This window comes from Lipophrys pholis, assembly GCF_963383615.2.
Source record: "Lipophrys pholis genome assembly, chromosome: 5".
In the NCBI taxonomy this organism is placed as follows: Eukaryota; Metazoa; Chordata; class Actinopteri; order Blenniiformes; family Blenniidae; genus Lipophrys; species Lipophrys pholis.
The window spans coordinates 16,408,189-16,434,534 of NC_137628.1; the positions used below are offsets into that span (position 1 = coordinate 16,408,189).

Sequence of the window (26,346 nt, forward strand, 5' to 3'; positions counted from 1 at the left end):
CCCATCCGATGTATGGTTAACCTTATTTACACGTTACAAGATGACTTGCTGTGGCCTGGCACACCAAACAGAAAAGCCCTTCCAATGTCAGACTTAAAATGGAATTACAAGGTGAGAGTGCAGACATTATTCTTGAAAAAGAAAAAAAAAATTAAAGCAATACAACACTGTTTATACTAATCTGTAACAATTCTTTCTTGTGTGTTTGACTCCACCATCCCACGATTGTGGATATCCTGGTATAGAAGAACGATGTTTCCCCCTCACAGAAATCATAAGTCTCCAATTTCACAGTTAGAATTTTTGGGTTATTTCATGATTTTAACAAAAGGTTGAAAAAGGGTCAACTTTGCATGAATAAAATGTTTAAACAGATCAGTATCATATTATAATATGAAGCTTTACATTGGTAATTTTATATTTTGTAACCAAAATCTTAATACATCGTAAAACATTAGAACACAACAGTTTCCTTCTTATTGCATATCAATATTAAAAAGACTAATGATATGATAAATATAAGTTGATGAGAAAACCATAATCTCTGTGATGCTTGGATTCAAGCTGATTTTGGTCACATTCAAAATAAAAACAGAATTTCAGTTACATAAACAAAATCAATTTATTTACACAATCACATTTACAATGGAGTTGTTCATACAAGTCAGAAGAAAATAATGTGCAAAATATATCATGAATTTAAAACTCATGATTTCACCCTCCCAGGCCAGCAGACACAGACACACACAGTCCAATACTTGTGTTTGCCACGCAATCAGTCACATCCCTTTCAGTTCCCGAGGCAGAGACCTTTACCGTCTCATGTCAAACCTGCAGGGTTGCATCATAATAGGCCCTCCTTTGTTGTGTGATATACTGGAAATGAACCTAAATGCAAACTGAAAAATATATAAAAAAAAAAAAAACGTTTGTTCCGTTAGTCGTTTCACTTATTGAAAAACCCTTTGTAAGTTCACCGTTGTTTGACATCAGTCAGGACAATGTTTAAATAATTAGAGATGTACAGTATTTACACATTTAGTCATAAGTCCCATCACATGCTTCCCACACAGCCGTGTCATTCCTGCAGAGAAATGGAATAAAACCCTGCAGGTTTAGTGCAAAAAATACCCCACAATCCATCCCACTTTGACAGACTAAAGCACCGCGGTAAATGGATGGGGATCAGAGGTGATTTTCACACCTAAAGACTGATGCATTTGAGACATTAACTATCAAATGTGCTATTTTTCAGCATCCCCAGATTTAACCGTTTACATTGTCAAGGATGCAACACAGAATTGGATGCATTTAAACCCAGTCAGTCAGAAGTCGAATAATCCCAAAGCTTGTTTTCCTACAACTCCGTTCATTAATAAACCAAACTTTACAAAAGTACATACAGTTCTAGCTTTTACATACTATAGTGTCCTTCAAGCACATGTACAGTCTATAACCAAAACTTAAAGCCAGTGTCAGTTATTTTGCACCTTCATAATGGCTCTTGTGGAAGGAGAATAGTCTCTTTTAATAATTGAGCAAGGACTAACACAAGAGCAAACGCCAGCTGTCACAGTACCAGTCGCTTCACGATGTAAATGTAAATAGCAGACAGGGCAAAGTTTGTGTGCAAGTGTGCGTGTGTGTGTGTAATGGAGGCAGTAAAATGTAGTGCATCTATGAAGCAGAGTAAAAAACAGACCTGCTGCTTTGACGATGTCCTTTTTTTGCCCAATTCTTTTCAATGCATGGAGGTGGGTACTTCATTTTCGGTGCCAGTTTGTCCGGTGTTAGAACCAATATTCCCCTGTAGCATTAAGCCACATTGCCCATACCAACCGTTTGTCCTAAACTATGCTCATCGGTTCAGTCCTGCAGAGCGAAACACTGTTGAGGTTCAATCGTAACCTGCAGTGAGGCAACACTTTGTTCCTCTTACAGTAAAAGCAGCCGAATGGTTGTTCCATCGGCAGCACGACTTGATAACCACGTCGCGTGTCTTGATGGGCTTGATTGTGTGCTAAAATCTTTTTCCATCCGTGCCTTTCAATGCCGACAAGCAGAAGTGAAGGTTTTTGGTTTCAGGAGCAGCTTCCCACTGAGCAAAGTGGTCGAGAGGACGTCTTTAACGTCTGACGTCTGCACCTCTGTTGCTCAGTGGGTTGCTATGACTCAAACATGATTCCATTCATCAGATCATGTTCACTTCTGCTTGAAAGAGACAATAACTGTGCCTGCGATCAAAGCAGTGTCTCAATTTCATTCTGAGCCGTCATCTCCACACATCAGTTGATGATGCCAGTGAATGTATTGATTGGCAGCGGCAGTCCTTTGCTCATGTATTTGCTCAGCCCAGCGTCTTTGTCCTCGCCCAGGTTTAGTTTGGACCTCATGGTTTTCTGGACGCAGTATCCAGGATCCTCGCAGGGGCAGATATCGATGCTGCAACATAAACATATTCGATGTAGAGCTTACTCTGGATTACAATAAACTTGGATCTGCGACGACCCCTGGTTAAAGCACTCCATTTCCCACAGCCTGAGTATGATTTGTTAGTTTTTGTAAACTCAGCTGTGCCACATGCTCGAGTGAGGAAATAAAAGCCCTCAGCATGAAAACACTGGCACATGCATTGGCTTGGTTTGGATCTCACATGCATCATCCCCTCATTCATCTTTTCTCCCTAGTAACACAGACTCTAGTTATTTGGCTTGTGTTTTATTTTTTTTAAGTCAGTTTAAATACACTTTTAAAGTTTTGGGGGTTTGTTTGTTTGTTCTTTCTGTCTTTGCCGTTGCCCCAAGCTAAGTTATGACATTCAAACTCAAAAAGTACATCCTGAAAAGATCAAAGCCCAATGGATTGGCAGATTTTATTTTATTCGGTCTTCTGTGGCCCAATTGAGACTTTTATTTTCTATTCTGACTATACAATGACGCATAACGCTCATCCTGGCTGGTTGTCAGAGGGTTTTAATAGAGGGCTCTCTGTGATTTGCACAACTTCACTGCATCAAAAGTCACTTTTCTAACTAATCAAATACAGAACATTCACAGGACTTAAAAAAAAAAAAATGGGAGGATTGACGATTTTTACCTCTGCACGCCTCTGTAGATCCTGTGACTGTCTTTGTCCAGAGTTACAGTGAACGCTCGAGTCTCTAGACTGCGAATCTTAACGTTTGTGGTTCGAATCTTTGACTCCTGTGAAATCCAAATGTAGAAGAGTTAAAAGAATTTCTGTTGTAGAAATAATTGACACAATTTGGAGAAGAAAGAATTGGCAAGGTCTTGACTCACCACAGCACTGTTTTTAGTTTTTGCAGGAGTTTCATTAAACATCAAGGTCAAACAGTTCAGATCTATGACATAAAAGACAGGAAATAATAAGAGCACGAGACTAAAACAGAATAAATCAATAGAATTAAAAACTAAATACGATAATGTTTGGATGGAAGCATGAAAAACTGAGTCTGTTTGACATGATACTGAACCTTCTGCTTCACTGGAGGGAATGGCATCGATCTGAATGCCCGTCGTTCTGACTGAAAGTCCTTTGTCCGTGTCTCGATCACTTAATGTCACCTAAGAACACACAAGCACGGGCACATAGGCACACACAGACGCAATGTAAATAGACTGAATATGAACAATTCTTAGTGTCCCACATGGTAACATGAATAATAAGACATGTGTTAGAAACCACATAAGGAAATAATGAATCTTTAAAAAAAAGAAGAAAAAGAAGTGACTCACCTTCTTGTAATTCACTGACACAACGGCCCCACAGACCTCCCCTGAACTCCTCTTCTGTTTATCTAATTAAACAGTTACATAGACACTGTTGAACTTTTTTGATCACAGATCCAGAAAGAGTACGGACACAGGTCGACAGTAGAATATCCATTTACCTTTAACTAATGCGGAGATCTGCCTGAACTCTGGAAAGTCCATTTCCAGATGGGTGAGGAACACATCTTCCACGGGTTCCTTTGTCAGGTGAGTGAATGTGATCTAATGTACGAATGGACAACTTTTATCAGCGAGGACAAACCTTCGTGAGAGACACAACGACGTGCATGTAACACATATGGGCCCTACCTTTACAAAATAAATGGTGAAGTAGACCGGCTGCTGACCACTACGAATGTAGTAGGAAATGACATCGGAGATGAAGGGCTCCTTGGGCCTGCCGGGGTTCGCCTCTTGCTACAGAAGACAGAAAGTTATGTCAAATTAACCTTCCTATCTTCACGATCTGGACAAAGACGTCTTTTGGTTACATTTTGATGGTATCAACAGTGCAGACGGTTACATAAAAGTCAAATCCATCATCTGATATTCTTTGCTAAAGTTCAAATAAGAAACTACAACTTTGACAAAGAACTCGAGTACAAAAGTATGAAGGTAATTAGATTTTATCCTTTTATCCTTGTTATGTAATCCCATTTGTCAGTGTGGATTGGAAAGCTTAATGAAGAGCCACAGATCGTGTTTCAACTTGTATAATAGCTTTGAGTCAGAAGCTACATCATTTTCTAAACAAACAGATGTTAACCCGGGGGGCTATTAAATAAAGCAAATAAATCTAAAACTTTTTTTGGAAACAACAGGAAGTCTTGGAATTCAAGAAATATTGATGTAACTTGATTGCTCCTATATTTAGACATTTTTGCAGCTTCCGTGTCAAATAACTCCTTGATCTTTCGTTGTAACTCTGAATCATTGTAATGTAGGGAACATTAAAAATCCTTAGGAATAAATAACAAGAATGTAATAACTTCCAAATAAAATCCACAATAGTAATTAAAATTGCAGCCCTGCTGATAATATAACGGTCCTTGCTGGTTTAGGGGTCATTCGACCGGTAACAGACACTTTTTAAACACAGGTTGCTTTATGTGTGATAAAAAAGTGTAAACGTTAACGCAAATAACAGCTTCAAATACCAAATCACACACAATCCAGGTACTGTACGTATGAAGAAATTAGGCAATGAATAGGTCAGTGTCATAAGTATTTTTTTCAGGGTGTAACTATAAAACTGCTCCTTCCCATACAAAAAAACCAAAAAGAAATCCTGAACATGTCGTTTATTTACACCACAGGATATGCATCAGGGTGAACCTATACCTCAGCAGAGCAGATTGAAGATTCATGTAACTTCACTTGTGGTTTCAGCGACCTCAATACAATTCTTTTCAGTGCACTAAGATGTTATGCAATTTGCTTTGTGGTAGCATATGTAAAGATCAGATGTCACATTGACTAGAGGGTTTCACTCTGAAAGGGAGTCTTTCGGACAGTTCGCATGGACCTAAGTATCTTCCACCCATCCATTTTCTTCCGCTTATCCGTTTGCGGGTCGCGGGGGTGACAGTCTGAGCACTGTCTGAGCACTGTCACCCAGATCACATTGCACCTGATTAGGAACCTTCCTGCAGGTGGTGAGCCCACGGGAAGGTGGTATCTTCATTCACGAAAAACTTAAACAGTCAAATACATACAAGTCTCCTTTAGGATATTTCACTTCTGGGTTACTGAATTGTCGTACCATCTGAGCCAGTTTGGGAATCATGGTGCCCAAGCTCTTGATGTTACAGTTGTACCAGGGGTCCACGCTGCTCAGGTAGGAGCCAAGAGCGGAGGGGTCTCTCTTAGCGACGTTGAGGTTTTCCTACAAACAAGGAACATGAAAGCAAAATGAAATTGCATCTCAAATATTGAAAACCAACAGCAGCAAAGGGAGCAACATAACTTTACTGAACGCCATCGGTTTTTCAGTGTCATGCCTATTGAGTTGTCACTGCAATATACAACAGAAAAATCATTTCCTTTTCACATTTCGTTCAAAATAGAATATTGCCAAATATATTAGACCCTGCAACTAATTAATCTGACCACATTACACAAATATTAGTCCCTTTTTAAGTTAGATGGGAACATGTAAGAAAAACTTGGGCCAGGCAACAGAAGGTAAAAGGAGAGTAAAGAGGCTTGTGATCAGAAACATGTATTTCTTGCGGTTTGTGGTGATATTAGATACTACACAGTGAAAGGGTTACACATCAGGAAAAGCTCATTCAATCCAAGTAGTATTTAGAGATTTTAGAACATTTGATCCCATCTATTGCAGGAAAAGTGTTCTTTGTTTCAGCAAGTCAACGCAAGATCACTTGCACACAAATTCCTGACTTCAAAGTTAAAGAGTCTAGACCTTCTACTAATGATAAATATAGTGGCATTCTTCTAAAAAATTTGAATACAATAAAAAAATGTTTCCCCTCACAATTGAATTCAAAAAGTAAAACATCACATATTTTAAATTTCTTAAATATGAACCCATCATATTTCAACCCTTTTTGGTTTTATCATTTGTAATTATAGATTTCAATTTATTAACTTAAAATGAACACTTAAGTATCTCAAATTATTTGAATGAGATCACTTTTTTTTTTTCCAATGAAAAAGAAGAAGTAATTCCAAAACTCACGTGACAAAACAATTTACTTTTTAATGCTAATCAAATTTTTTGAGATTCGCTGGTTTGGACATTACGAAACAAAAGCGCAGCTCGGATCATTAAATGATTATATTAAAGCTAAAATCTGAATACCAATCCTCTCCCTAAAACATCAGCATATGGTCTTTTCACTTCACAGACATTTATGGTTACATAATCGATGCAATAAATGGAAATGAGAGTCTATCCTCACCATTATAGACCCACATAAACTGTTTTGAGAAGTATTGCTGCCGTCACAATTGCAAAATAACCAATATTTCTTTTTAATGAAACAGGTTTATAATATACCTCATGTTTTTCTCATCTAAATCTTTTGGGAATTTAACATAATACACAGTGATAATTTCATAATTGTTTTTTTTTTTATATGATGACATCCTTTGCCCCATTGTCTTTGTCAGTGGTGTTGACTTTCACATGTGAACCACACATTGTGTCCCGACAAGAGGAAGTTGGCTCACCTTCACAGGTGAGACGGGAGTTGGAGAACTGCAAACAGGGATGTAGTAAAACTGGAGGTTGACTTTCGTTGTGAGAAAAAGCCTCCGCGCTTCCCTTTTCCTAAAAGAACCACCAAGAAATCGAAAGAGGCTTTAAAGAGTGGTGCGGCTGAACAGTTTGAAACCAGAAAGATGATAATGCCATTGAGCTCGTGTTGCATTTGGCACCACTTGCTGACCACGTTATCAGCTCTGTCGAAATTCTTCAGTTTCACCTCAGACCATCGTAAAAACGTCTAATAACATACTACGTGTTGTAGGTGGTCTTTGTACTTGCACTCAACTGAAAGCCGTTCATTTACAAAAGCAAATCGTATCATCTCTCTTATGATAACGTCACATCAGATTGTTCAACTGTACCGAATGAGAGTTCTGCTCTGAAGGAACCGAACTGTGCAACCGTCTTTGTACCTGATCTAAAAAATAATATCAAAGGAAATTGAAGTTAAATGTAAGAGTTTATATTAGCAGGTCCTGCCTCACTTGCACATGTGGCTCCCATCAAATGCATGCGTGCAAGTGAAAAAGAGGATCATACAATTAGTTTCTTTCAGGAAATTACATGATAATTTCAGTAATTTCCCCCAGAGATTAATATTCTATTCTATTCTATTTCATGCAGGTATGATTCCTAACCACTAGACCAACAGTGCACTTATGCTCATGTCAATCCTGACAATCTATTTGTAAGCATGTCACTTATATATGACGGAATCAAAAAAGTGTATGATGCGGCCTTTCCAGTGTGTCACAAAGCGGTATGAGAGGTTGGATGTAAGCTCTAACGCTAAGAATTTAAGCAAACATATTGTTTCCAGTTGAATCGATGATAAATCACCCGTACAATAATTCATACAGTGAATCTCGATTGAATAGATATTTTCCAACAGCAACTGTTCAATTGTTTCCAGGTTAACAGTAATGAAGTAATATAAATCAAAACTTCCACATGTCCACACACACACACATATATATATATATATATATATATATATATATATATATATATATATATATATATGAGATTTGTTCAGTCTCTGACCTGAAGAAGTAAAAGGCCTTGGCCAGTCGGCCCAGTACTCTGTCGTCCCCCATCGCGACTATCCTGGCAGTAAAGTTTCTCTGCTGCTTTTGGAAGGGGTTCTGCATGGCGCTGCTTCCTGCCCGCCTCTGCAGAGTGGTCCCTCTCTTCCCCCCTCTCCCGCCGCCTCCTCCCGCGAGGTTTGTATGGTCCTCCAAAGTGTCCTGCATGAGCACCATGCTGTCCTTTACGGACGGTTTCATCTTGATGCCTCCTCGGCGCGACAGCCTTGCTGACTCGTTTTCACTGAAAGAAGAGAACTTATAAGTACGAAAGAACTAAAGAGATGCAGTGGCAACATCTGTGATTATTATACAACATAGCATGCATTAGATTTACGTTTTGCATTGTTCCCACGATGCACACATGCTGGCAGAGTCCAGAGAGGACGACGGGGAAGGATCAGTACTGGTGGGTAGGTCCCGTTCGATACCACTGTCTGTGGACATTACTGAGAAGCGAGTGACGTCCGACAGCATGAGGTCGCTGGGCGATTCCCCCAGGTCAAAGTCCTCCTGCTCCTGGATCAGAGGGAACTGCTCAGAAGTCGAACTGGATCGAAGCCACTTGGCCAACTCTCGCCCTGTGAACATATTTAAAAAAAAAAAAAAAAAACAGCACAGACGTGTGATTCAGAGGGGAGCCCTCACACATGGCTGCACAACACTTCCATTATGTGTTGCAGACTGCTGCGTCTGACTTTAGGCAGGAACAGTTCCCACGTTTCATCCGTTCTCAGAACTGACACGCGTTTGCCTCATCCATCGTTACAACAGTAGTTGTCGGACATTTGTAATCTTATGGACCTGAGGGTAACGTCCTCTCTTCCCCAGCACAAGGGCATGCATGTGCTCTCAGTAGCTCGTGTGGAGAAGGGAAGAAGCTCTTAGTGGTTCCTGCTTCTGAGGAATCTATTCATCCTCCCGCTGTGATGGAGCGAGCACATCTGGTCAGTGCCTGTCTTATGATTCATTAGCATTAATGCCAGTTATTGCATAGGTACAGTACACAGGACTAGTCACGGCGCTTGATTTAAAATACAGCGCGTGCTTTCATGCAGCCGACAATACGTATATTGCAAGACAGGAGGATGAAGTCTTCATTCAAATGTTTCATGAAAAGCACTGCTAGTATCTGTTTGATGTTTTATCAAGCACATGAAGATGACAATGTCAATATATACAGGTCAATGAGTCATTTCTACTACTCCGGGAAATCCATAAGTCGTTGAAAAGATTTTTAATTAATTTTTTATTTTTTTTTCATTTCTAATCACTTGTTAAGAAAGCTAACTACCTAAAGGAAATGTTAAAAGTTGTAAAGAAGCGAGCATTATTATTATTATCCAAGTAACCTGACCAACACTTTATAACAATGTCCACTGTGTCCAGAGCCACTCACAAATATCCAGATCCTCCGTCCACAGGTGGAAGCTCATCTCAGGGTTAGGCAGAGGGCAGTCACTGAGCGGTCCGCCGGGCAATGGCTCAGCTTTACACATGAAGGAAGACAGAGAGGAAGAGACAAAAAAAAAAAGAAAAGACTGTCACAACAACTATCAAAACAAAGCAGCTCCCACCTCCACAACTTCCTCCATATGTCCATCCTTCAGTCCTCCAGCTGGGATGAAAATAGAGCAGGTTCATCAGAGGGGTCGGAATGATAATAGTGGAGGAAAGAGTGGATGTCATGAAAATAGATATCTGGGAAAAAATTAATAAGTCAGACATCTGACTAGACAGATTTGGTGATGGAGGAAACTGTTAGAGAGAGTGTCCTTTGTTTGGTCCCAGCAGCTGGCCGTGTGTCAACCCTGCAGTGAACATACGAACTATATATGTATGGAAATAGATATATTTGGAAACTATAGTTATATGCAGTGGATATATCTAATGTGTACACTATAATATATTGACTGTATAGCTTATGTAATGTAGATGTAGGGAAAAAATGAGTTTATACATCTACCCGCTCCTTTGAATGTGTAAACCAGGGCTTTAGTGAACATGCAAATACTATGGCAAGTTTGTGTAGCTTGTTTGCATGTTTAAGTAGATTCAATTCATTCCAAAAAAATCAATCAAAACATGCCCATAACCAACAATGTGTGGTGGAATACTGCAGAAAGCCGCCACCTCTGAGTCTGGTTTCTGCAAAAGTTTCTTCCTGTTTTAGGGAGTTTTTCCTTTCCACAGTCGCAAATAAATCTCCTTGCTCATGTGGGTTCGTTGGGTTTTTCTCTGTTAAAAGCACCTAGAAATGACTGTGTTGTATTTGGTGCTATATAAATGAAGTTGAATTGAATTGAATTGAATTAAAGAGAAAAGGCCAAATTAAGCTTTTTAATAAGATAATATTCTTTATCATCTATTCAGATCAGGGCTGTTAAACTCATTCGACTTCAGGGGCCACAAACAGCCCAGCTGGATCCTAATAGTGCAGGAGCAATGGAAACAAAACAGTATAATACCTCTAAATAAGAACAATTTTGCAGTTAGTTTTCAGTACCAAGTAGTAAAATCAAAGGTAAATGAACTTTGTGCCACAGTGTTTTTAAACCCAGTAAACTTGGCTGAAACCTGTCGTTTCCTTGGCTGCGCACTTTCTTTCCTAATGATTCAATTTATCTGGCAAATAGACAAGTCACCGTCACTGCTGCACAATATTAGATAAACACACCATATGTGATGACACGGGTATAACAATCATCATATGACATGATAAATAAGCAAATATATGCAAATAATGAAAAAAAGCATTGAGAACGTCGATGAAAAGCAAGTAAATATCAATAGCAGATGATCTGAGATGAATATGATATCAACAAATTTGAAAACACATTTATTGTAACTTTGATTTGAAATATTGAGTCCACTTCACTTTTACAGGATGAAAGATGGTGCATGGCTTTGAGTGCCGAGTGAGAGAGGCTCTGGTACACACAGGGCTGAAGTAGAACGATGTGCGAAGGGCGAGTGCTAATAATTTGGAGCAGGGTGAGAGGGACTGTATCATTTTAATAATTTAGGAGATTGAAAAGGATAAGGTCCACCAGAAGCTCTGAAGAGTATGCTCTGTGTGACCGAGAGCCAGCGTCACTGAATAAGAAAAGGAGTGGGCTCCGTTTGTGTGATGACCCATCTCACTGCATTCTCAATAGTTGAAGTCACTGAATGACTTTGTTTGGAATATCTGTGAGGAATGTATTATGGTCATGATGTAAGAAGGGCCATTGCACGATTTGTGTGTCTTCATGAGGCAATATGGGAAACGCCTCTACTCCAAATATTACAGATACATTAAAACTCTCCATCACTGGTATCTGTTTAAACCAACAAGTGGATTTAGGAGCAAGACCATAGAAACTCGGCCTTGCCTTGCTTTACGTTTCCTTTCCAGAAAGCACCAACCTGAGTCCGAGTCTGTCACAATCTTGCTGTACAGCTGCTGAAGATGGCTCCTCAGTGCTGCCCCGTCTCCTTTACGGCCTTCTTCAACACTTTGCTCTAGAGTCGCCATTACTGCCAGAAAATACGGCTCAATGTCTTGACCCATGTCCTGCCACAAAACAACACACACACACACACTTGCTTAGACACACATACTGACAGGAAGATAAACATATACAGGCCATGTATTCATAGCAAAGGGGGTGAGGGGTCATAAAATGTGTGTGTGTCGGCTGTTGTGTGTCCTGCTGAGGTGTTATGTCAGGAATGGTGCCAGGAAGCATTTCCACCGTCCTCCATTCAGCTCAGAAACAGCACACTTTCATTCAGGATGTTCCACATCACACGTTAAACAAAGCCAGGCACAAACATAGAAAAACTTGCAGTGATCAATACTAACCAGATAATGGAATTATCTGCATGAGTCACTTTGATATCCATATTTAATCAATTCAAAATCCGTTAAAATAATATTCATGCATGTGGTTAAACATGAGTGCATATTAAACACATTCTTTTTTGACATTGTGGATAAATAACTAAAACTCCCTTTAGTTTAATTAATCAAAAAACCTGATCGCAACAGAGTGTAATATATGAAGTCACCATAACGGCTTTGCACAACCCCCTGAGAAGCAACAATGGGCCTCTGCTATTAAGATGGGAAATATATCAAACTCACTTAAATCATAAAAAAAAAAAAAAGTATAGAAATCAACTGAAAAAGTGAAATCAAAAATATTTATGATTAAATGAAAGTTGATCCCCCATAATAACTTAAGGGTATAGGGTGAAGTGTTGGATTTAATAAGTTTATACCTCTTATAACATGTTTCCATGTATATTTTATGTGACGTGCATATGATGTATATTTGATGAACTCTTGTCCAAAATTAAATATTTACATCTTAAAAATGCCATTAAAATTCCAAAAATGATTCTCTCTTAAGCCTTAAAAATGTTACACATCCCTCCTTTCCGTCCCACAATATAATGTGTCATTTAAGAAAAACTTCCGTAAATATGACTTTTTTGGATGCACCGAGTGAATTTGACAATGGACATATTGTTATCATTTCATGGGCACAGTGCTGATCAAATCTGATTTCAATAGGAAAAAACACAATGGTGTGTATTTTAATACGAGAAATGTGAAGCAGAAGTCATCCATTTTAATTATGGCTATACATTCTGGAAATCCTGCAAAAGCTATACCTTTCTATCCCAGCTAATTTGAAGTTTTATCAAGTTATATTTACAGTAAACAAGGCTCAGAAAACAAACAGAAAAAAGAAAGATACTTGAAAAGCTGCTAAGCAAAAGAAGCTCATGAGCATAAATAGACAGAAATTCATTATTTTACTGACCTTCAGGGCCCCGGACAGTTTGACTCCATTGCAGAGCTCTGCTCCTAAAGCGGCCTGCATGGAGTGTTGGACCACATAACGCATGTGATCTACAGGACTAAGAAATCCACCTGAAGCTGAAGTAGATGCCTCAAAATCCCCCAATAGGACATTAGTCAAAGAGCCGGAGAAGACCTCTGGATCAGCCAAAATAAAAACCCTGAAAACCACAAAACAAGGACCAAACTTTACAGTCACCGTATGAACTACCAACACCACTACAACTACAATTTCTTAAGACATTTGCAGCGATCAGAGTTATTATGACTGAATAAACTCAAGTGTCTTCTGATGGACTATACTTCATGTCTGCCGTGAATCCCTTTGTGTTACATTGTTTTTGTATGAAAAGTGCTGTGATAATATAAAATGAACTGATTGATACAGTAGAAAATAAAGCAGCAGAACATGTGAAAAGTTTTGGGCTGTGGGAACAACAAAACACTCTTAACCAAAGTCACGTTTCATGTTTTACATATTGCTATGCCGATCTTTGTAACCCATATTACCTGCACATGAAGTGTGTTTTTTTTCCTCCATATAGTTCCAAATGACACTTGCAGCACTCTACACATACATGTAATTCATATTAAGTCAACTCAAGATAATGAAGAATGTGACCTGCACAGTGTGCTCAAACAGAAAAAACTGTACTGCATCTCAGCTAAATCAAAAAAACAGGTAGCAAAAATAAAAATAAATGTAGTATAAAACACACATAAAAAACGATCTAAATAAATAAAGTTAAAATACAAGCAGTGATTAAAAGCTTTTAGCTTTATTGCTTACCTCTCCTGAAATGGATAGTGCACATTTTTCAGCCTCTGCTCAGCAGTGACCATTCTCTGGTACATTAGACCTGTGGAACAAACTACAATTTATAGATCGCATACGACTCCATCACTAAACACAATTTTTTATTTTGTTTTTAAATCTATTATCACCATTGTTAGAACCGAACCACAATAAATAAATATCACAGCTATTACTCATGTGTTTTCAAGCTTATTTCAGTTGAACATTGATCCGTCGGGAGGAGTTTCATATGAAAAGCTGCTATGAATCAGCAAGTCCTGAGATTGCCTGAAGCATTCATTTAAGTTTAATCAGTCAATGATGGTGGGACGGCGGAATACCTGGAATTACGCGCTCAGTTTTCATATGCCTTGTGTAGTTGAGGCCGACGCTGCAGTATGGATGAGGATACGTCAGCAGCCTCTTACATAAATCATAAGCCCGCTTGTACAGTTCGTCTGGAAGATAGGCTGTCTGCGAGATCACAAAACACACACACACACACATAGCTTCAATACTCAAGCAACGTCTCTCGTGAAAACAATTGCCAGGAAAACTCCTGCTGATTCACTTAATCGGTGCGCATAAATACAGTTCCTAAGGTATGAGGAAAAACTAACAAGGCATCATTCACGATGTCTACTTCCTTCTTGACGTTTGGTCCAGTAACTGAAACACATCCCCCCCTTGTTAGACAAAGCTGTCTTTTAACAATGCTTCCACTTTACACAAGATTTTTCAATTTTTTTTTGTAATCTAATGTAGTATATTGGTATCTCACACTGTGGTTGGGGCAAGTCTAATAAGGCCAACCCAGATATATTTCAATAAATACAACAAATACATACACCAAACATTCAAAATGGACTTCACGATTTGGTGACATCCAGTGGAAATGATCAAACATTCATAAACGCATCAATCAAATGATGTGTGAAAGTAGAAACAAGTTTGAGGAGGGTTTTTTTTATTGTACCTGAATGATCGCATACATCAGCGTATGGAGTAAAGGGATGATGCATTTTCGTGAGTCCCACCTCTGAGCCTGCAGAGAAAAGCCCACACTATGTCAGCACGTCACTGCATCTCAGCGTGGAAAAATACACACATTTTAGGTACTGTGGATACAAACAGACTACATATTTTCACTTTAACAAGCAAGAAAAGCTGTTTCAGAATCTCCAGGAGGTCAACCTCCTTCCTGTGAGAGAATACAATATTAAACTCTTTTTTAAGCTCTTAACAACCAGGCTCCGTCATATCTTAGAGAGTTGTTAGTCCCATATTACCAAAGCAGAAGACTTCCTTCTCAGAGTGCTACTTAATGGAAGTTGCCTCTACTAAAAGCAGAATGGGAGGCAGCGCTTTCAGCCATCAGGCTTCTCTTATGTGGAAGCAGCTTTCAGTTTAGGTTAAGGAGGCTGACACAGTCTCTACTTTTACATTTCAGCTTCAAACTTTCCTATTTAATAAAGCTTACAGTTCAGGCCAGTTAGGCCACCCTGGACCATTTTCTAGTAAAGCTGCAATAGGTTTAGATTACTGCAAGACCTTTACTGCACTGAGCATTTTTTTTTGCTTCCCTCCAAATATCCAGACGTCACCCTTACACCTCTGAGCCTGGTTCTGCAGGTTTCTTCCTGTTAAAAGGGAGTTTTTTCTTTTCAACATAGCTCACGTGGAATAATTGTGTTTTTCCCCAGGAAAAAGTGCACCGAGAGGACTGTGTTATTATGGGAGTTATACGAATACAACTGAATAGAACCGAGTTACATATATTTCTGTAAAAAAAATCCTTTGATAGTTGTGTCAATGTTAATTTTTTTTACTTAATTGTTAAACAATCTCGACTCTTTCTCAAGTTGTTATATGTGGATCTATGTATGCACATGTGCATACACGTTATAACTATGTTGTTCATCAGTCTGGATACACCAGTTTAATCATTAGCATCAAGGATTATAATTCAACTTGTAGTATAGTTTTTCAGTCAAAGTGTTTATTTATTCATTTCTTTATTATTTTAAGATAAATGTATTTACTTTTTGTTCAAAGGAAAAACAGTTGACCCAGACTGGGCATTATATAAAACACTGGAAACTTTATTTAAAACATTCCTTTTCTGAGGACTGAGACTGATGTAACGTGATCACCCTTAAATTTGTCAAATTCTGCACAATTCGTGTTGATGCGACCGTTACTTCTATCACTCCTCTGTCGTGTTACTCTGAATCATAATTGCGGTTTAAACTCAGAAGTGAGAAGTGGTACTATTCACCGCTGGTCTACATTCATTTGAAAACACAACTTTGTTTTCCAGAATTGTTCTGAAATTGGGAATTTAAAAGCATCAACGGTACCTTTTCCAGTTCCTTAATCAGTACCCACACCAGAGATAAGCTGTTGACAGGATTGTTTAGAACCTTCCTGTGGAGCGTCCATCTCAGCATTCCTGAACACACAGTCACCAACAGATGAAAACTGTTCACAGCATGTCACACACGCTATTGTTTTATCATATTATGTCTGATGACTAACAACTGAAGAATCCCCGATGCTGCTGATGGAGGCAAATACTCGATGCAATGTGGTTAATGAAAGAAATAACACAAAACTCTGATTCAAGGTGAAAACGTTTCCCAGGATTATTTTCTTTGTCGACCCACGGCTGCCAAAAGCACGGCAATGTAGTTCATAAGCTTTCCTGTATTATCTGAGCAGAGTGAAGAGCAAGGACATTGAGGCAAAAACGTCACCCCATCTTGTACTTTTGCACCATATTGAAGGAAACAGTTGTACCTTTATTGAAAGTGTCTGGGCCGTGCTGCAGGTCCGTCTCTCTGGGCAGCACAGCCTGGATGCAGCGGTACAGCTCTGACTCCGGAACAGTGGGCGAGCAGCCGTCTGGGAATAAAGTTGAAACACGACAGTCTGATATTGTGCTCACTAATGCAGAAACGATTAATATCCAAAGCTTTTTTTTTTTTTTAATGAAGCAAAACTGGTCATACGGTTGCATATTACTGACTCTGAAAGCAAATTAAAAATTGGAATTATTTCACCTGAACACTGAATTTTACCTGATGGCTTCATGCTGTACATACTGCTCAAGTTATCCCAGTGGGTCTTGTTGCTCGTGTCTCACACACATTGTGGGTCCATCAACTGCAATTAGAAGGAAGAGAAGCAGAAGAAGTGATGCCTGTATACGTTTTGTTGTTTTGGTGATTAAACCTCAGGTAGGTTGAGAGTCTCTCACTCTGACAGCATTATAGTGGCTGACTGGTAGTTTGCTTCTTCTTTTTTTCTCGTCAGCTTGTTCACAGTTCAGTCTAAAGTTACACACATGTGCTGTTTTAAAGCCGAGTTTCCCTGCTCGCATAGGAACTGACGATGATATGTACGTGTCTGTATGATACAGTAGTTGTATTTGTCTGTGAAATGTGAGTGTCGAGTTAACATTTCTTCAGACGACAAAAAAACTCATTGTATCTGTTCATTGTAACGAGTGTGTCTTCATGCATGATGTTTGGAGTTGTTTAATTTGGACTTACTGTTATGCAGCTGTTACTAGCAAATTTGGAGAAATGACTAAATAAATGCAATCCTGGATCAACCCAGCAAATGCACATATCCTTGTAAATGCCACATTATTGGAACCTTGTAAATAGACCGACAAAGTGAGGACCACCCCGAACACATGTGCACTACACTTACCCACCCATCCCAGAGGTCTACAATCCCTATGTATAAAAGCTATTTTCCCCACTTTTCACCAAATAAGCGAGTCTGGAGCCACAAACCACATTTAACTTAAAATGACATTAAGACTGTTTATAAAGTTATATATATAGTTTTGCTATATTTAACAAGTGAAACTATTAATTTTCAATCTTGTACAATTGGCAGTAAAAGGAAAATGATTATTTTCCATGTTGAAGGAAAGAATTGTTTTTTTCTCCAATGTGTTTCTTTTTTTGGGATTTACTCAGAGCGAGCCTTGAGAAACGTAGAAACATTTACCACTTGCAGTGAAAGGCACCAGGTGCTGGAGTTGACAAACTATTGAACTATCTCACTTATATGTCACAGTTGTCACATGGGGCTGTGAGATAAGAATCCTTCTAAAAATGTTTCTACTGTCGGGTAAAAATTTAGGTTGTCAGAAAAATTCAAAAAATGTTTGAAAAAGCTGTCAAGTGGCCGCAGAGTCCTGTGCAGTCGCAAACCTCTGCCTTATAGTCCAACCTTAAACATAGACGAACCCAATACTTGACTCCTTTGACAGTTTTGGCAATAGTATTTCTCATGAACTTAACTCCTAGATAGTTTACGATATCTAAAAATCCAAAAACTACTAAGAAGAGACATACAGCTTAGTGTCCACATACTAATCATTCTAGTGGCTCCTAGGATTTCCATAGTATCGGCAAGACTTGAAAAGAGTGTCACACATTTGCATTGTGAGCTGGTTAGGTCATAATAATGTTAAAGAACTGCCAGAATTTATTTTGAAAAAAAAATGACAGAGGTACTCACTCACTGCATAATGTCTGACACTTCTAAAGCCTTCAAATCCACATAAATCCAGTCAATCTAAAGGGTTGATTTTACCCAACCGGCCCTACGATCACATATTAACCCTAAAATACATGTCAATCTGTGTTGGGTACAGCATATTACATTTTTGGAACCCACAAGAGCACCGGGATCTCAGTTGTTTGGAACCAGTAAGTGAGAAGTTGAAGACGGTAAACTAACACACACTCACCACCTCCAGCAACATGAAATCATCTTTCTATCAAAAAGACCGTCTACTTTCTTTACAAGTCCCACACAAGATTGTGAATCATCTCTGAAACCACCTAATTTCTATGATTCTCCATGATAAAACATAGTGTGTAGATGAAATCAGAGGAAGGCAAAACCACAACAAACACTAGAAACCTAAATGATTGATACAGTTTTCTGACATGTACTTCCACTGAAGGCTTTGTCGATACATAAATTCTTAACCACCAGTAAAACAGGTTACAACACATACGAGGCAATTAAACGAACCAAGCGCGAACAACAGATAGTGCAAAATGCAACAGGTGTGAAATAAGAACAATATCCCAGAAACTCACCCCGGTCCACAAAAACACTGAGCAAACAGTCCTCCGTGCCGGTCACATTCACACACTCTGCAGGCTACGTGTGTGTGAGATGGAAAGTGTGAGACGGTGAGTCGCAGGTAGGTGAGGATGATGGCTCATTGCAGAATGTGCGTGTGTGTGTGTGAAGTAATAATAGGGAATAAACAGCGTTTGTGTTGGCAGCAGTGTTGAAGGGGGAGTGGTGAGACGGAGGATGGCGAACCAGTGTGCAGCTCTTGTAGTAAAATAACTGAGTTATTCATGGATTTTTGACTTGCAGGTTTTCTCACCAGCTTTCATTCATGTTGGGGTTTTTTTTGTGAATGATTTCTTCTTATTCCTCACTCTAACACACAGACACAGACACAGACACACACACACACACACACACACACACACACACACACACACACACACACACACACACAGAGTGAGAGTGAAGGTCATTCCACAGCCCCCTGCATGTACAATGAAAGGATTTATCCTTGGATTTAGCCTTGATCCCTCGAAGAAAAGCAGCTCTTTCAAAAAAGAAAAAAAAAAAAGTAAGCGCTGCTGCCTCAGCAGCTGAACGCTGCATGTTTCACCACAGGTTTCCGGGTGCCGTGAGCATAGTCACTCTCTTTATCACTGTTTTCCATTTTTTCTTCTCAGTCTACTTATTTCTATGTTTACATCTTCATTCAAATCCAGTAAACATGATAGTTTATAAATACAGCTTCCTTCCTCCCTCTACATAGCAGCACTTGCATTTTGCTAATGCGCTGAATTAACATGGCAAGTGGATCCAGCATGCATAAAAGCCCCAATGCTCATACTTGGACTCGATGCAGAGGAGTGGTTGTTGTTGGGTTTTAACATGTCAAACCGAAAACAATTAATGCAACACAGGAGTTGACACATACACAGCATTTCCTTCCTGTCAAAATGAGTGGGCTGATGATGCTTTATTTTTGGACACACAACAGAAAGCAGGGGGGGGGGGGGGGGGGTAGAGAGAAGTTGTGAGAGAGGAAAAAAAATGAGAAGAACTGCAAATGTTACTGCATTTCTAAATAACTAAGTTGAAGAGTCTGTGGAGGGAAGACACTGTGGACGTACTTGTGGAAGTTACTGTAAACTTCTTGCAGGATGTTTTGCTTGCAGTTTTGTTGTGCATGAATGTTGTGCTTGGACAGCAATATTTAATGACCGCAACTAGGCTAAAAGTAAACTAAGTAAGATGCAGGGAAGAGTCTGAGGCATTCTGACCGACGCAGAGCGTGATGAGGATTGCAAATTTTTAAAGGAACCAAGCATATTTTGATAGATAGACCTGGCTAATTGCAGCAAAATAAGAAATGGAAAATAAAACAAAAGGTTTATTCCAATAAGCATCATCACTGTCTTCAACCACATATAAACCACGCAGTATGACAATATTTAGTAATTAACATATTGTGTTAATAAATACAGGAGATGACCACACAAATGAGGCTATGAGGAGCAAAGAAACCAACATGCTTTTAAGAGTCCCTAACCGACAAGCCAGTGAAGCTCACTTCCCCTCTTACAGTTTACCGTTGATGTGAATCGGTTCCTGATCAAAGTTTCAGCTGTGCACACATCGATCTCCACCTGCTGTGCACAAGCAGCCATCGGCACACTGTGCAGTGGTCAGCTCAAACAATGTGACCAAACAGAAAACATGAGTGCTCATTTCCCCTCAGGCACACTGCAGACATCTCAGAAAACAGGAAGGACCTGACAGCGATGTGTGCATTCATAAAGCAAGAGAGAGAGGTGGTGTTTTGGTGATGCCGCAGAGGTGGGCTTGTATGCACACGAGTCTGCTTGATTGGAAATCCCCAACCTGGAGCAACACAGGGGGGCGGGTGGTGGGGTAGTAACACAGATGAGCTTCACAGCTTTTCGGATGTAGGCCTGGATAAGGAGGAACAATGAGAAAACACCAGCAGAATACCCCGCAGCAGCAATCTATTTCATCTATTTCCATCATAAGAAAGTTCAAGTAGTTTCAGGACTCTCTCCAAAGAGAGATTTTATCTGTAGGTAAAGTTAAGGGGAAATTATATAAATAACTAAATAATGTTACTGTGGAAACAGTGTGTTTACTCTTCTATTTTTTTGTTTCCCCCCCAAAAAATAATAAAAATCAAAACAACTTCCAAAGTGCTGCCCCCCGCCAAAAGAAGACCTTCAATTATACATTTTTACTGTTTGTGCTCGTATAATGACGCCTTTCACTAATTGGATCAATTGGATCAATAAAAAGCTGTAAAAATGATGTGCACAAATACAAGCTCAAATAAATAAAACAATTATTAATTCAGTCTGAGCAATGGGGGGTGTAAATCAAAGTTACTGCCTGTATCAACATACTGGACAATATGAGGAAGTCCTATTGCACATCAACGGTGCGCGCGTGTGGGTCTGTGCATGTGCATTGGTAAACCCGGAGCTGGGCTGACCTGAGATTATCCATTCTGAGCAACAACATAGGTGGACGTGTCACCCAAAAAAAGGAATTTCTGTGTCAGGAAAAGTTTGCAAAAAACAAGATACATCTTGGGAATTATTGGAGTAGTGAATCTAAAGGAAAACTGTGTGTTTGTGTTTGTGACCTCATAAGATAAAATCATTACATTTAAAACAACTAAGCTTTGGATCAGGCAGGTAGTGAAGCTTGAGTTTAGAGTCAGTCTGTCTGAAAATGATGTATTTCAGAAGCATAAAAACATAACTGTGTGCCCATGATGTGCTTGGGTATGTGTGGCATGAGCCAAATGTGGGGCTTGTGGTAGTGAGAACTGAGTCAGGTGGTCTATTCAGGGTCAGCTGAGGATGTGGCATTCAGTTTGGATTAGGTAACACGCAGCAGCTAAAGGGTTCTGCACATAAAACAACGATGCAGACGCAAGAGGACACGGTTGCATGTGCACAATCAAACATGAGCAAATGTCTGAGATGCTTTAAAGTCAACATGTTCATTAATCTTAACCGAAGGCCTACCAGCCAATGCAAAGTTTTGCATTGGCTGGTAGGCCTGGTAAATTGAATTTATGTGCACGGTACACTTCTAAATTCATTCTTGTTGGCCACAGACAGCTGTGAACAAAGACAGCCTTGTCAATATGGCTACAGCTGAATCGTGGATAACCAGAGCACTATACCACGACTGAATGGTTGCCGTTTTCACTCAAACGTTTAATGGGCAAGAAATGGATTTTGTAAAATAGATGGCATCAGATATTGAGTGTTGCCAATACCCTGCAGTTTTGGCTTTAAATTGTTGATGGTTTCTGAGACAACCTGTGGATTAAATATATTCTGTTTACTTCCTTTGACCGCAATCTGCTAAGATCCCACAATGCTTTAGGGTCACTTGGTTTTTCCCCAATGTTTTTGGAACCTGTCCGTAGAATCAATGAGATGGATTTGAACCTGCTTGTTTTTTTTTTAGATTACTTAAATGCAATACAACCCCCCCCCCCCCCCCCCCAAGTTGAAGCCACTCACTTCTCCTCACCTCTGACTCCATTAAGCACAAACAAACACAGGATGCAATATGTCAACTTCAAACTGACGTATGTGGAAGAAAAATCCCTATTTCTGGACATGCCGAGGAAAATGTTCAAATGTTTAAACAAACGGGACAACTTTTTGGTTGATCACGGCAGCAGGCCGTAATTAGCCATTGTGCGCCCGGCGGGAGCGACGCAGCGTCACAGCAGTAAAACTTTCATTTGAGGTCAGCGGGTGTAAAGTGATCCAACTGCCACGAGCACAGGATAGGCCGAGTGCGTCACACAGACAGGAGCAGCAGCAGCACAAATAGATCTACACACACAAACTTGGCTGCGATGGAGCCATGAAACCCACAGACACATGACTGTGCCAAGAAGTGTTTCCATTTATTTTTATATTTCTTAAAGGACAAACAGAAGGGCGGCGTCTTACGCCGGAGAAAGTCTGTGGCTGTCTGGATTTTGCAGCGGATTGAGGCTGTTTTGTAATAACTTTGGTAAGGTCTCACCAAGTTCAGGTATTGGTTTAGGGGTTTTTTCTCTCTCTTGAAATCATACGTTTTGTGGGATGATAATGGCAGAACCAGAACACATCACCAATACCCCCCCCCAACGTTTTGATGCAATTTGCCACATGTTTATGTGATTATCTTTGCAGGTGATAAGAAAAATGGATTTTTGAATGATCAGCTTTTATAACTGATCATCAAATCACATAATAATGAGATGACGGTGTTTTTCACTGTTGTAATACTGCGTTTTTCACTGTTGTAATACTGCGTGACACGCTGTTGGAAGTGTTCTAAAAACTGAAAAGTGGGAATTTTTAAAACCGCCCATTCTGCATAGTTTCAACGGAATTTCCCTCTGCGATTACTCAGGTATATTCTGTTCTAATCTATTCTATTCTAATCTATGGACATACCTGGAGATATGGAGATACCTGACACAAGATATCTAAAAAAAAACAACCAACAACAACAATATCAATAACCCCAATAACGTCAGCATTATCAAGTAATTAAATATTTCACTAAATGTTTCAGCGTTTTGCGTTTCTTTTGTTGTTTGTTTGTTTTTTAAAGCCGATACGAAGTGCACTTCTAAATAATGCTACATTCCTGTCAAACTTTCTCTTGTGTATTCTATTTATAAAAGGTATCTTGCCTCAACAATATGAAATTATTTGAATTAATCTGCTCATCTGATGAAGCTGAGATGAAGAGTCGATTGTAGACATAGAAGAGACAGAGCTGTTGCTCTTAAAACACAAAATACTCCAAAAGGGTTTGTTTTCATGGCAGCAGTCTGCAAGGTCTTTACGTATGAGTACGAGTATTTTCCAACAAAAACCTGCACAACCTGACTCCCCTTTGCTAAACCGCCTCAAGAACGTCAGCCTTCCAAAAAATGTACCAACATAGAAGCAAACAAACAACCAGAATGCACTTCATCTGACCCAATGACACTGTTGTCCTCATGTGGCTGACATTCCCATTATCGCTTCTTGATCGGCCCAACAAAGATTATTTCAGTAATTGTGTGCCTTTGGGGTATTCCTTCCCAAAATATATCCAAGTTCTGCCTTCCAGTGGTAGATATTTTGTGGAATAATAATAAGAGATCTTTGTAAGGAAAGGTCACTTTTACAGCACATGATGTTGGACCCTCATTTGGAGCGGCGCCACAATGATGCATGTCCAGTCCATCCACCTGGGCAGAGAGCTAACATCTTGCAGTATCTGCACCCATTTTAGTTTGTCTTTGACTTTTATTCACACATTTTCATACATTTTCCACATAGTTTTTCATTTTCCTAAACGTGTTCACTCCATGTGCAGGAAACACAATGAACTAGAAGCTGTGGGTATGTTAACAACTTTAGAAAAAGTAAGTTTACTGCATTAAATAGAAACATAAGGTGACATAAACAATCATGTGCTTTATAGGACTGTGACTTATCTTTAATGGATTCCTGATTGACAATGGGTTTGTTTGTTTGTTTTATCAACAATGCTGCTGATTCATGTTTTTAATTAAGGGATTCAGATGTGTAGAAATGATATGTGTTCAAACATTGAACAGTTGGAAAATAACTTTACTTTTTGGTATCTGTTCATCTTGAAATCAGCAGCGACTTAAGTGTTTGTACCCTGTGCCCTCAGCTCCACTCAAACTTACATTATATCACTTGTATCTAGTCAGTATGCATACTTCTCAAAAGCATTACCCTCCCGAGTGTTTAAGATATCCAGGAAATAAAAAAAAAGAAATACAAAATAAAAAAACAGCCGGAAAGCAGAAAAATAGGGGTTTGTGCCCATATACTAGTAAACATAGTGGCTCCGGAGACTTCCTCACTGTGGGTGTCCAATCATTTGACAGGTCTGAAGCCATAAAAATCTCAAATCCAGGCATCATTCCAAGAGTTTATACGTTCCCTTTAGTTAGAGATGTTCCTTAAAGTTACAGTAAAAGTTAGTATTTCAGGAATCTGTCATCACAGAAACTCAGCTGTTCAAAGCTATGGCAACACAGTGATGAATGATGAGTGAGAATGTATTTATTGGGCAAAACTACGGAGTAGTGATTACTAGCACACTCGCCTCATAGCGAGAATGTCCCGGAGCATTTTCTGTCTGGGGCTGGCATGTTCTCCCTGAGCGTGTGTTGGTTTTTCTTGGAAATCCAAAAACATGCTACATGGTCATTTCAAATTGGCCATAGTGTGTGTGTGATGCACAAATGTACCGTGTAAGATGTATCCTGTCTTCATTTCCGGTCAGCCAAGCCCAAGATGTATGGATGCAGGGGTGCGGTTTATTTCAAGGGAGGGTTCCGTTGAGACAAACGTGTAAAGCAATTAAAATTAAAAACAAAGTCTGTCACTAAATGTAGTTTTACAATGCCTGTATAAAACTCTTTTAAGTTTGACATTGGTCTACTTGCCCTGTGTAAAACATGCCAAATATTTTATGTGGCTATGTCACTGTTTCCTCTGGCTGGGGAGCCTCGCCCCATAGTTGACATGCTCCTCTGATTTTAAAGATTGGAAAAGATTTGTTGCTTTTGTGTGATAATGAAGATGTTCAATTCTTTAATATTGGACGTCTTCACTACCCATTCCAAAAAAAAAACACAGGCTGTGTTTAGAAGGATCACTCACACACCACTATAATAGACACACACCACACCACAGTGGAGCTATTCTGCATCCCCTCAACCCCAAAGTGGTACCAGGAAGCTAAGACCTAAAACAAGGAAGCCGGAGGAAATACAGTCGTGCTCTCAGACTCAAACAGACACAACAGAGACTGGGGGCTTCAATCAGATCAGCCACCGCTATCAAACTTTTGTTATTATCTCAGGAGAGGGAAAATAAACCCAACGCCCCCGGGGTCTTCCCGTGTCATTGGACATGACTTCTGAAAGATATTCCAGGCTTATTAAACAAATAAAAAGGAAACCCCCTCCAGACACACGCACAATGAATGAATAATATTAATAATAATAATAAAAATTTAAAAAAACTATTCTATGACCATACTTAACTTATTAAGGCTTTTCTGCACGTCACAGATTGTGACATGCATTGCATGGAAAACCAAGAAAAAAGACGCTCATCTCAATTTCACGCCAAACGTCCACGAACCGCGTGTTCGTGGAGGGCACATATAACTCACACGAAATTACATCGCGAGAGATAAAAGTATGAGTAAATATGTGTTAAACAACAACATACCTGCAAGGGTTTTTGTAAAAGTGTTTCTTTCATATATGAGAAAACTTACCCGAAGTTAAGCTGTAGAATGTCGCTCCTTTCACCAGACTCACATTATTACACCGAGTGTGTATGGGTGTGTGTGTGTGTGTGTGCGTGGGTGTGTAAAGTCAGGCTGAGATAAGCCACGCCTACCGCGGCACT

At 39.4% G+C, this 26,346-nt stretch overlaps 1 protein-coding gene across 1 annotated transcript; it reads right to left on the minus strand.

Annotated features, from left to right (window-relative positions):
- Positions 1 to 600: 600 nt before the first annotated feature.
- Positions 601 to 26,308, minus strand: pik3r6 (phosphoinositide-3-kinase regulatory subunit 6). The gene is made up of 21 exons (XM_080464383.1): positions 26,213 to 26,308; positions 16,837 to 16,921; positions 16,556 to 16,660; positions 16,117 to 16,208; positions 14,733 to 14,801; positions 14,098 to 14,230; positions 13,751 to 13,820; positions 12,923 to 13,121; positions 11,517 to 11,664; positions 9,508 to 9,597; positions 8,446 to 8,689; positions 8,068 to 8,352; positions 6,987 to 7,086; positions 5,554 to 5,676; positions 4,101 to 4,208; positions 3,911 to 4,013; positions 3,756 to 3,817; positions 3,494 to 3,584; positions 3,300 to 3,361; positions 3,097 to 3,203; positions 601 to 2,442 (listed from the first exon to the last, which is right to left on the minus strand). The coding sequence occupies exons 2-21, from the start codon at positions 16,856 to 16,858 to the stop codon at positions 2,286 to 2,288; spliced, it is 2,370 nt and encodes a 789-aa protein (XP_080320509.1). The 5' UTR covers positions 16,859 to 16,921; positions 26,213 to 26,308; the 3' UTR covers positions 601 to 2,285.
- Between the last annotated feature and the right edge of the window lie 38 nt (positions 26,309 to 26,346).

Excerpts from the sequence above, each read along its gene's own strand:
- pik3r6 (XM_080464383.1), bottom strand. The coding sequence starts at position 16,858 with ATGTACAGCATGAAGCCATCAG. Across the intron at positions 7,087-8,067 it reads AAGGCCTTTTACTTCTTCAG|GAAAAGGGAAGCGCGGAGGC; the intron begins GTCAGAGACTGA and ends TGGTTCTTTTAG. Across the intron at positions 4,209-5,553 it reads TTCCCAAACTGGCTCAGATG|CAAGAGGCGAACCCCGGCAG; the intron begins GTACGACAATTC and ends TGTCTTCTGTAG.